General features: G+C 39.6%; 1 protein-coding gene across 3 annotated transcripts in view; it reads right to left on the reverse strand.

Moving 5' to 3' along the window:
- Window positions 1-1,017: 1,017 nt before the first annotated feature.
- The window catches only part of SEC23IP (SEC23 interacting protein), a 40,953-nt gene continuing 29,454 nt past the window's right edge, over window positions 1,018-12,516 (reverse strand). The window contains exons 14-19 of one of the 3 annotated variants that reach the window (XM_007173194.2): window positions 12,350-12,505; window positions 11,537-11,639; window positions 10,189-10,374; window positions 9,345-9,504; window positions 8,398-8,499; window positions 1,018-2,121 (exon numbers count right to left, since the gene is read on the reverse strand). In XM_007173194.2, coding sequence (XP_007173256.2) covers window positions 8,418-8,499; window positions 9,345-9,504; window positions 10,189-10,374; window positions 11,537-11,639; window positions 12,350-12,505 — 687 coding nt within the window. In that variant the 3' untranslated portion in view covers window positions 1,018-2,121; window positions 8,398-8,417. Of the gene's footprint in view, window positions 2,140-8,397; window positions 8,500-9,344; window positions 9,508-10,188; window positions 10,375-11,536; window positions 11,640-12,349; window positions 12,506-12,516 lie in introns of all 3 variants that reach the window. The other 2 variants (XM_007173193.2, XM_007173192.2) reach the window with 2 other exon arrangements.

Here is a 12,516-nt window from a genome sequence, read left to right on the forward strand (position 1 = left end):
CTTGACTTTCCTCATCTGAGGAAGATGAGGGCATTAATCCAGGTTAGGGCTGGGTAGGAGGGTCCCAGGAGGGGATGAGCTACTGGGGAAAAGGAGGAGGTCAAGCTTTACTCAGCGGCTATGCTCTCATCTAGTTTATATACTGAAATGTGAAAAGGGTTCAGCTACTTTTTAAACGTTTGCAAACCACTGACCTGAATGGCCATTCTAAGGTCTATAAGTATTTAATTCTATTTCTGATTTTTAAAATTGTTTTATTCAACAAATATTTGGAAAGTGACTTACTTTGTGACAAGTCTGTGGTAGGCATGGTGGTTACAACAGTGAACAGTATGCTAATAAATACAGACTCTGCCCTCAGACCTATTACTGTTTTGGCTTTGGTTTTGTTTTTTTTTAAGAAATTGAAGAGTGATATAAACTCTGTCCACAGCAGAGCTACCCTATAAAATTCTATTTTATATTTTCCCAGGTGTTAAAATCACAAGATTCCAAAAACTGAGCTGGTACACATTTCTACTATGGACACTGGTTCAAGTGTTTCTTCCCCTCTGCCCAATATTCAGAAGATACAGGCTGAATAATACAGACAAAACCAGTTGTAAGTTGAAAAATCAAACTGGATTTTATTAAAATATACATAAATAACCCTTATTTTTCTTTATTTCATCAGTTTGGGGAAGTTAAGAGGAAATTAAGTGAGAGGTAATAGCACTGGTGTAGAGAAATGAAGGCCAAAAGGGAGTCAGTGAAACTGTATTCTAGCCCAGATCTGCCACCCAGCAGCCTGAGAAAGGCATTTAGTGTTGTGTCCTCGGCTGCATAATGAGGTGGTTGGAATATATGCTGTCTGGGGTCACCTGCAGCTCAAAAACCCTACTGTCCTAATTCTGTCCTAATTATTAGGAGCAAATGCTATAGTTATGTATTAACTACAGAGCAGGTGTTCACAATGAAAAGTAAATGACCACTGAACTCATAGGAATACTTTTAAGGAAGACAAGAAGAATACAGACGTTTTCTGCTTTAAAAAAATGCATTGATGTTACTGTTTTATTCACACTAACTAGAATATATACACAAAAAATGTGTATCATATGTGGCTTTCAAAAAATTCTATGTTCCATGAGAACTATGTAAACAGTGTAAAATGTTCCTACTGCAATAACAAAAGAAAATCAGCATTCCCACGTAGTATTAGGAAAATATTTAGATAATTTGAAGTTACAGTAAAACAAAGTAAAATATCACAGAACAGTCTTTTCATGAAATAGAGTTATAGTCTAAAAGCCAATACAGTTCATACTTTCAAATACTTTGGTAGAAGTGAAATTAATACAAAGCAAAAAACCCAAAATCCAAAAAAATTCTACTGTGGTTCTCATATTGATTGGAACTTTAGCAATGAGGCAACTGCACAGCTACCTTAGATGACAAAATGGAAAAACTTCTCGTTTGCGCCCCACTGCTGGTGGCAATGATGCTGGGAGAGCACTTCACAAGACTTCTGTGAAGTGTGGAGCATCTCACTTCCTTCCACAGCTCTGCTCTCAGCAACAGCCTGGAAGGCTTCTTAAAGACCGCAGTTCAGCTTGGAATAGAAGTGATCTTGGTTACTTCCGCTAACAGATATAAATGACCCCGCATTAAAGCAGCTCAGAACTATAATTCACATTTAAAGTAGAACATAAGTTTTTAAAAAACTGTATAATTATAGTTTCTCAAGAAGTCCATAGACCATACTACATTAATAAAAAAAAAAAAGCAAGTTGAATAGCCCACTGACAATAGTTTTTTAAGAAACAGAAACAACCATCTGCATGCTACAAATATTTCTTCATTGATATCACATATTACTTTGACAACTGTACAACTAAACTGATCTGAGTTTTTAACTGCATCATTTTAATAATTTCTTTTTCTCATCTATACAGTCCAAATGTGGTACTGATTTATTTCATTGTCTTTTTGTTCTGTATGTTTTCTTTTAAATGAAGCCCTACATCTGAGAATTACAGCAGAGTAACTGTCGGTGAATCACATTTCTGTCATCCATCACAGGAGCAGACTGGGGATGTCCTCTGAGGATTTTCTCAGCAATGTAATTTACACTGCAACTTTCTGTAAAGACAAGAATGTCTTTAAAAGAAGAAAAAGAATCCTCGGTCAGCTTTACAAACTTATAGTAATAACAAAATAACGCACTGTCGTTCCTTTCTGAAGTAAAAGAACAAACACACTGTCAAGTGCCAAACAAACACTGCAAACTGCCTCTGAAGAACAGCCTGTGAGCACAAGTCCTCCGACAGGCCTTCTGGAGGGATGAAAGGGCATCAGGGAGTGTTTGGTGAGATAAACTAGCTGATAACCTTCATAACAAAATGAGTACAGAAAATAAAAGACAAAATATAAAGTGAATTATCTGTTGGGTTAATCTGAGGCTTTTTAAAGAACAATCCTAAAAAAGGTTAAAGGGCAGAAAAAAATTATTCAGCAAAATTGTCTATGCTTGGGCTTCCCTGGTGGCGCAGTGGTTGAGAATCTGCCTGCCAATGCAGGGGACACGGGTTCGAGCCCTGGTCTGGGAAGATCCCACATGCCGCGGAGCAACTAAGCCCGTGTGCCACAACTACTGAGCCTGTGCTCTGGAGCCCGCGAGCCACAACTACTGAGCCTGTACGCCACAACTACTGAAGCCCACGTGCCTAGAGCCCGTGTTCCGCAACAAGAGAAGCCACCGCAATGAGAAGCCCGCGCACCGCAACGAAGAGTCGCCCCTGCTCACCGCAACTAGAGAAAGCCCCCGCGCAGCAACAAAGACCCAACGCAGCCAAAAATAAATATAAAATAATAAATAAATTTAAAAAACAAAACAAAAAAAAACTGGCAACTGACAAAAGAAGAAATGGCCAATTAAATACATTAAACATGCTCAATTTCACTAGTAATAGAAATGCAAAATAAAACAATGATATAATTTCTAGCTATCAAATTAGCAAAACTTTAAAAAAAACAGTAATACCCAGTGTGGGCAAAAGGGTGCAGCACTTATATGGATGGCACATATATGGATGGCCGCTATGAAACTTCAGCAACCTTCCTGAAATGCAACTTTACAACAAATACAGATCAAAAGCCTTTTAAAAATGTTGACTATCCTTAGATCTAACAATGCTATGTCTAGGAATTTATGTCAAGCAAACAGTCAGAGATGTGCAGAAAGTATGTATAACTACATGTCAGAATTATTTATAACAGTGAAAAGTTGGAAAATCACCTAAATGTGCAACAGTGGTAGATAAATTAAGGATTTTAATAAATAGAACTATAAAATGAAACATAATGCAACTATTAAATATCCATGTATCTCTGAAGCACTGTTCGTACTAGTAAAAGATTAGATAACCTATATGCCCATCAGTAAGGGATGGTTAAACAAATTACGGTGTAACAGTCAATGGAATACTACACAATTACTGAAAAGAATAAGGCGGCTCTTTTGTTCTGATATATATTCTTTCTGCCTGAGATGATCTTCCTCTCCCAGATATCCACCTAGCTCACTCGCTCAAATGACATTCTATCAGTGAGGATGTCCCTTGCCATTTTATATACAACAGCAACTTGTTCCCATCCCAAATGCACTCCCTCTCGCCCTTTTCCTGCTGCTCTATTTTTAACCATCCGGCACACTTCCATTGTTTATTTACGGTCTGTCCTCCCCCAGAGGAAAGAAGATCCTTGAGGGCGAAGACTGTTTGGTCCACTGCTGTGAACCCCGGGGCCTAGACACTAGTACCTGGCACTTAGTAAGTAAGGTGCTCAGCAAATGATGCATGGATGATGGGTGGATGGATGGATGGGTGGATGGATATGGGAAAATCTCAAAGATACAAACATAAGAAGCGTGTCTTATTTTGCTAGTATTTGTCTTTTAAAAAGGAAAAAAATCATGTATGTGTTAGCAGATGTCTGGAAGGATACACAAAACTTGGAACGCTGGTTGCCTCTGGGCAGGGACACTGGGGAAGAAGTGTAAGAGCGAGAGCCCTCTCTTTTGTCACTTCTAAAAGGTGAACCAGGGACTTCCCTGGTGGTCCAGTGGGTAAGACTCCACGCTCCCAATGCAGGGGGCACGGGTTCGATCCCTGGTGGGGAAACTAGATCCCGCCTGCATGCCGCAACTAAGATTCCGCATGCTGCAACTAAGACTCAGCACAGCCTAAATAAATAAATAAATATATACATATATATATATATTTAAAAAAAAAGGAAAAGTCTCTTCCTAAAAAATAAATAAATAAAAGCTGAACCAACTGTATGTATAACCCACTCAGAAAAACAAATAAAAATGGTAAATACACACACCCATGTTGTAGGCTGAGGTGGAAAAACTATACAATATACTCGCAAGTGGAAAAAAACAGGCTACAAAATAGCAAATAATATGAAATACACCGATGAGGTGGATGGACCTAGAGACTGTCATACAGAGTGAAGTAAGTCAGAAAGAGAAAAACAAATACCATGTGCTAACACATATATATGGAATCTAAAAAAAGAAAAATGGTTCTGAAGAACCTAGGGGCAGGACAGGAATAGAGAATGGACTTGGAGACACGGGGAGGGGGAAGGGTAAGCTGGGACGAAGTGAGAGAGTGGCATGGACATATATACACTACCAAATGTAACACAGATAGCTAGTAGGAAGCAGCCGCATAGCACAGGGAGATCAGCTCCGTGCTTTGTGACCACCTAGAGGGGTGGGATAGGGAGGGTGGGAGGGAGAAGCAAGAAGGAGGAGATATGGGGATATATGTATAAGTATAGCTGATTCACTTTGTTATAAAGCAGAAACTAACACAACATTGTAAAGCAATTATACTCCAATAAAGATGTTAAAAAATATATATATATGAAAAAAAATATATATATATATGAAATACACCGAGACTTAGAAAAAGCTTAGAAGGATTAACTTCTAACACTTTCAGTTAGCGAGATTATAGGTGATTTCTGCTGCTGCTTTTCTACATTTTTCTAAAGTTTCTGTATGGCACTATCGTTTTATAATTTTTTAATGGTTTCTGAAGCACACAGAGCACTTGTTTAGCAGAGGGTCGCAGCGCCCAGATCCCATGGCACAGTGACTCCCTCCCAGCGCTGCGTCAGTGATCCTCACTTTGCGTCTCCCATCCCAACCTCTGGGTCACCCACTGGGAAACTCCTCACTCCTGTGATTCTCCGACCTCATCCTGCACTGACCTCTCGCTTTTTTCGGTCTCTATCACCTCCCTTAGCTCCCTTGTCTTTCTCCTCCTGTCTTAGTCACCTGGCAAAACCCTAATCTAGTAAACCCAGTTATCTCTTACTGTGCACCTCAACCAAGTAGCAGCACATGGCCAGAGAAAAGTCATGTGATCGTGCTAACTGTACTCACTTCACATTTATGACCAAAATATCGAATGGGCACTCAAGCCTGCAATGCAATCGCACCATACTCTGCTGGTAAATTCCCTTTCCCCACACTCTGAGGTGAGTGTTCTTCTGCTCCCCTCTCTCCTCCCGTCTCCCACAGCCCTTGACCAAGACCTTACTCTCACACACTTAGGACAGGAGGCCAGAGAATGCCGGTCTACCCACCACCACCGTTACCCACTACCCATACTGTGCCCTCACTCTTGGCCTTCCTCCGGTCCCATGGAGGAGGCAGCCCTGCTCCTTTTCTAAGACAAAACCCTTCGATTTGCCCCGGCCCTATCTCCCATTGACTTTTCAAGTATTTCCTCCAATAATATCCCCTTTAGCTCTTGCATTATCAACTTCTCCCTCAATACTGGATCACTGTCGTTAGCAAACAAACGCACCTGAATATCATAAAATGTCCCTGTCTTATTTCTGTTAACCTTCACAGCAAAACTCGTTCCTCTGATCCCTTACCTCTCCTCAGCCCACTGAACCTCTGCCATGATCTTAAAACAGCTTTGCTCAAGGTCACCAATGACGTCCTATGTCCTCTTCAAGCCAGTGGCCAATTCTTGGTCCTCCTCTTACTTGACCCCTCAGTGGCATTTCACATGGCTGACTGCTCTCTCCTTGAAACAATCTTCTCTCAGCTTCCCCGAGACCACAAGCCCCTGGATTTTCTTTCACTTCACAGACTTCTCTCTTCTCCACTGACGTACTCCTAGGTGACCTCATCCAGTTTCTGGTTTCAGATGGCAAGTATGTGCTGATGATTCTAAGGTTATTATTATCTTCAAACTAACATCATCAACTACCAACTCTCCATCCCCACAACCCCCAAAACACTGCTCCCCCCACAAGCCTTCCCAGGAAAAGGTACCAGCAACCACTCAGTTGCTCACATCAAAATCTTAAGGGCCATCCTTAACTCTTCTTTCCCGCACTCCCCACAGTGAACTCATCTGTAAGTCCTGGACATCGCTACCCCCACACTAGGCCTGAGTTCAGTCACCTTTCGCCATCCCTATCACTACAACCCTAGTCGAAGTCACCACCAGCCTCTTCACTGTTGTCCCTCCATCCCTGCCCAACAGTCCACCCTCCACCCAGCACCCAAAGCAATCTTTCTAAAGTATAAACCAAATTATGTCACTCCTCTTCTTAAAAACGCCCAATGTTTCCATTACGCTTAGAATAAAACGTAAACGTCCTACCAGATCCCTCGTAGTCAGGCCCACCTATCTCTCTCCTCTTCTCCCCTCTAGCTACACGGGTCTGCTCTCTGTCCCTCAAACACAACACATCGGCTCCCATCTCATGGCCCTGGCAACTGCTCTTCTTTCTGCCTGGACTGTTCTCCCCGTATCTCCAGGTGTCCACCTCCTTCTCATCATTCAAATTTCAACTCACATATCATCAGCTTGGCAAGGCCTTCCCTGGAAGCACCCCCAGTCACTCTCAACCTCTTCCTATTTTGTCTTTTCCACAGAACCTATCAATAGCTGACATTTACTTGTGAATTAGAGTACAGGCTTACTGTAATCTCCTCCCCGCAGAAGGCAATTTCCTTAAAGGTGAGAATGCAACCTCATGTAGCTCTTTCCCCAGGATGAAGACTGGCGTCTGGCACATAGTCGGTGCTGAATAAGTATCTGTCAGCCAACTGAATGACTATTTCATAATGGAAAATCTGGACTGAGGTAACTCTTGATATTACATTTAGTTTATTTTAATATTATAATATCAGAAATGCTAAGAACTGATAAAACTGTATCAAAAGTCTGATTACAAAATGGCCTTTTATACCTCTTACCTACTCTGTTAAGGTTTTCTAATACACATTAGGAAATGACCTAAATGTCCATGAACAGGAAGCTAGCTAAATATGATGGGGCATAGCCATACAATGGATTCCTATGTAGCCATTAAAGAGAACGAAAAAGATCTACACAAGTTACTATGCAAGCTGTATGGCTGATCGACAACATCAAGTTGCAGAACAATATAGTCAATGAGATCCCTTTGTTTTGACATGAACACATATTTGATTGGACATGCACAGGAAAATTTCTCTAAGGAAATCCTACTAAAAGTGGTTACCTCTCCAAAATAAGAAGGTGAAAACTGAACTTATCATTTATGATTAAAAAACCAAAAAGTGCCAGGAACTACTTTTGATTTCAGCAATCGAGAGCTCACCACTTTGCATTTCACTCTTTCAAAGGCTATAAAAGTTCTAACTTTTTAAAAAACACATTACCTATTTTTTAAAGTGATGTATAATCTAGTGAGGAAAAACTGGCGTCAGGTGTCTCAGGAGAAAAGTCAGGTTACAGAGTGTGGCCAATTTGCAGGTTGGTTTATGCATTATAGGTTTAACCCCCTTCTCTATTCCTTCCCTCAATAATGACTGGGAATGTTTAAAATAAAACCTTTACAACCTTTCAAGCAGTTTGGGGTTCAGCGGGGACATGGGACATGTGACACAGGCTTAGTCAACAGGCATGAGTAAATTTTTACAGATGCTTCTGTTTTCCTAATTAAGATAGATAGATATAACTAATACTACCCTTTCTCACCTTCTTCATGCCCCGAACACAGAGGTGATATCTAGAACTATGGGAGCTATCTAATAACTACAAGGCAACAAGAGCCAACAGGCAGGTGAAAAGATGCAAACGATCTAGTGACATCATTCAATAGATGAACCCTTCCTGTTATATAAGAAAAATAAACCTCTATTTTTTTAAGGTTTTTTGAGTTCGGTTCCTTAATGTCTCTATTCTGAATTTAAAAAAAAGAAAGAAAGAAAGAAAGAAAAACACTTAGAGGAAACAGAAAAAAGAAAAATTTATAGTCAACATCAACTCCATAAAAGAGGCTTCAGAATGAAACATTCAGAATTTATACACACAATAAAGATAAACTCACACGGTGAAGCTGAAGTCCAATCAATGCTGGGGCTGTTCTGGACTAATGCTCATTGTTCGATAAATTTCTTTAAGTAATAACAGGGCAGTATCTTCAGATTCCCTATTAAAAAGAAAAGCACATTTACTTAAGAGATAATTAGAAATTAACCTCTAGGACTTCCCTGGTGGCGCAGTGGTTAAGAATCCGCCTGCCAATTCAGGGGACATAGGTTCGAGCCCTGGTCCGGGAAGATCCCACAGGCTGTGGAGCAACTCAGCCTGTGCACCACAACTACTGAGCCTGCGCTCTAGAGCCCGCGAGCCACAACTACTGGGGCTGCGTGCCACAATTACTGAAGCCCGCGTGCCTAGAGCCTGTGCTCTGCAACGAGAAGCCACCACAATGAGAAGCCCATGCACCCCAACGAAGAGTAGCCCCTGCTCTCCGCAGCTAGAGAAAGCCCACATGCAGCAATGAAGATGCGGCCAAAAATAAATTAATTAATTAATTTAAAAAAAAAAGAAATTAACCTCTATGCATAAAGGTGGAGAATGCAGCTTTGGTTCTATTCAATTCTACCTAAGAAGGGCAAATGAAAATAAAGTAGTGTAATCTCAGAGCTGTCCTTAAAAACTGGATGAATACCAATCAGCTCCAAAATAGCTGTGCTGCAGTTCTCCTTGGTGACGGAGGATACACAAAAGGATGGCTTTCCAAGTCCCTACCATTCCCATTCTGTGAAAGGCATCCCTGCAAAAACAGTGGGCAAGTACCAAAGGCCTTTGGTCAAAGGCAGATGACATGCTGCCATCTTGTGGATAACTAAACTAAAGGGGGAAAATACTGATTTTGAATGTATGGGCATTCAAATTGCAAATGGTAAATCAGCAAGAACCTCACTAAAACTGTTGTATGTGCTGCAACGTAAAGGCCACATGAATGTTATCAAAGATGAAAATACTTACCAATAGCATAAATGACTCTGAAGAGCGAAAAGATATTCATTAAAACTCTCTATTGGCTTTTCTTGAAGAACATAGTCAATTCGGCGGCCTCCGTTTAACATTCCAACCTTTCCTAAGTAGTCCTCATCCTTGGAAAAATCTGGACTTTCAACAGTCTTTTCTGCTAGAATTTAAACCATTTCAATATCAAAGTCAATCACTTAATCATTATCCTTTGACTTTAGCTGACCTTCTGGGCTCAAGAGAATACTGCTTGACACACGTAGCAACCTGGGGAACTACCAGGCTCACTTCCCATTCCTCCAAAGAGCCAGGGGAAGAGGGGCTGGTTCCCCGAGAGAGAGGAGAAAGAGCCAACGAGCCGACAGAAGTTTTGAAGAAAAGGGGTGAGAGAGCGTTGTAGAAAGAAAGGAAATAGAATTAGAATCTGAAAGAATCAAAAACATCATGGCACAATGACCTGACATTACCTGTACAGTCTACAACGACACAGTACAGTCAGACACAGTACCAGGAGAATATTTCTCACAGGGGGTCATTCAGATGCCTGAATACTAACTTAGTTCTCAACTCTGACATTCCACTCTGGCCTTATCAATCTCAACAAAATTTTAAGCCTGTAGAGTAAAAAGTTCAGCAACTATGAGCCCAAAACCTAGTAAAAAAAAAAAAAGGATGACAGGCATTTTGAAGTACAGTTTATCCTAACTGACTTTCCTTTATAGGAAGAGCCTCTACATTTCAACAAAAAAGACTACAGTGGAAAACCATCATCAAATAATTTATGTGTGCTATGTTCACAAATAATATTTGTACTGGAAAATGCCTCAAAAGTCAAATTTACCTTCAACTACTTGCTTTTCTTCTTCTTCTTTGATTTGATTGGCTACCTTCTCCAATTCTTCTTGCAGCTGAGTTGAAGAGGTATGAGCACGGGCAAACTCATTTAATGTCTGCCAAGCACTTTTCAGAGAGCTAATGAAACCCTGCTTCAAATCAGATCCCATACGAGAGAGACTTTCTTTCAACTCTAAAGAGATTAAGATGACATATCAAGTTATTAGTTACTGGGTTAAATTCTGCATCACAAAAATTAAAACAAAAGTTATACTATTCTCAGACAGAATAACACCTCTTACTCTTCTCTTAAATGTCAAATATATGGAGTTTCTCAGCCAAGAACTTCCAACGTGTTAAAATGTTTTGAGGAGTCTTATTCTGTCATTTTTTTTTAACAACTAAACTTGATCCAGCCTAAACTTATACATTTCCTCTCTCCAAAAAAAAAGGAGTTCAAATACCATAAAAATGTAATAAGCACATTTATGTGCTTTTTTTTTTTACTGTAAGTTAAAAAATGGGCCCACAAGATTAAAAAGATGGTTGTTTTTCTAATACGTATTGGTGAAATGGTTTTGAGAATTTGAGATTCTGATATAACCACAATTTAAACTTCTAATTTAAAAATGAAGAAACTCCTGCCCCTTCACCTTTTCAGCTTTTGTCTAATAAAAAATATATGAATTCATAGTCTTAGAGTATCAAATTTCTCATCTAACTTCAAAAGAGTTAATTGTGTTTATAAAGCATGGTGCAACATTAAAAAAAAAAAGAAAAATATTTTAAATAAGAGGGCATGATCACTGTTCCTTCTTTTAAACTTATGGATAAGAAGTACTATACACCATTAGTAGACATAAAAGAAACCTAAACCCTACCTGGAATTATTATCAATCCATTTTGTTTAATGAATTTTTTAAATAGGAGAAGTCTGTTTAGTTAGCAAGGAAAAAACAGCTCGCTTGACTTATCATCAAATTTTTATTTCTTGATGGTTTGGTCATTAGTTCAAAAGTTACTTTGCTTCCCAATTCCAAAAACTATAACCAAATTCTATCAAAATCTATGCACCTCATCACTTTATTACCAACTTTCCCCATTCCTTATTATGTCAACAATTAGAATGTTATCAAGGAGAAATCATTAAGGAGAAGGAACTCATTCATAACTTTACAGCTCCTGCAAATAATTAGTAAACATGTTCTGAACAATGCAGGCATTTAAATAAATAAGAACTTAGTGTTAAAATTTTCATAACTCATTACAAATGAGAGGAAGGACACAATTCATTACAAATGACAGATTACAAAATGACAGGAAGGAAACAAGTTTTTATAGTATTTGCTTTTTACCTAAATGAAGTCTTTTTCTGCCTTTGTGATGTGGAATGAGAACTGCTTTTAGGTCCAAATCTGGTACAATCATAGGTTCTAATCTATATGCCACTGGATCAAGCTATAAATAGAAGAATTAGAAATCTATGAAAAGCTGTTTTGAGTTATATATCTTAGTTGAGTGAGAAAACAGGTATCTGGCAAACCAGAGATTTTGATTTTCTTTTCACACCTTATTCAAATACTGGTAATTATAAGAAGACTTTCAAGTTTGTGGGTAAAATTACTTGGCAAGCAAAGCAAGAAAATTATTTCCTTGAACAAAGGCTTTTTGGTAGAAAAGTTTATTGGAAAGTATCAGACTGTATTTTTTAGGTCAGAGAGCTGAGTTGTACAAAATCAAAATCAGTATTAATTCCTAAGAAATAAGAATCTGAGACTCTATTAGGATAAAGAGGACTGGTGCTTCGTCTTCTTCAAAATAGAAGTAAATGGGGCTTCCCTGGTGGCGCAGTGGTTGAGAATCTGCCTGCCAATGCAGGGGACACGGGTTCGAGCCCTGGTCTGGGAAGATACCACATGCCGCGGAGCAAATGGGCCCGTGAGCCACAACTACTGAGCCTGCATGTCTGGAGCCTGTGCTCCGCAACAAGAGGCCGCGACAGTGAGAGGCCCACGCACCGCGATGAAGAGTGGCCCCCACTTGCCGCAACTAGAGAAAGCCCTCGCGCAGAAACGAAGACCCAACACACCCAAAAAAATAAATAAATAAATAAATAAAGTTACATCTGTTTAAAAAAAAAAAAAAAGAAGTAAATGCAGTTCACTCACTGGGTGATAAATATTGAAGAATCCTTTGCAGGTAGGAAGCCTGTAGTTCTCATCTATCCTATCCACTCCTCGAATAGTGAGAAACATACCAATTGGAGATCCCAAGGCAAAGAAAATCTCTGGTTCAAAGTGTAAGGAGTTGTAAATAACAGAAACCTAGAAAGGAT

This window comes from Balaenoptera acutorostrata, chromosome 16, assembly GCF_949987535.1.
Source record: "Balaenoptera acutorostrata chromosome 16, mBalAcu1.1, whole genome shotgun sequence".
NCBI lineage: Eukaryota > Metazoa > Chordata > Mammalia > Artiodactyla > Balaenopteridae > Balaenoptera > Balaenoptera acutorostrata.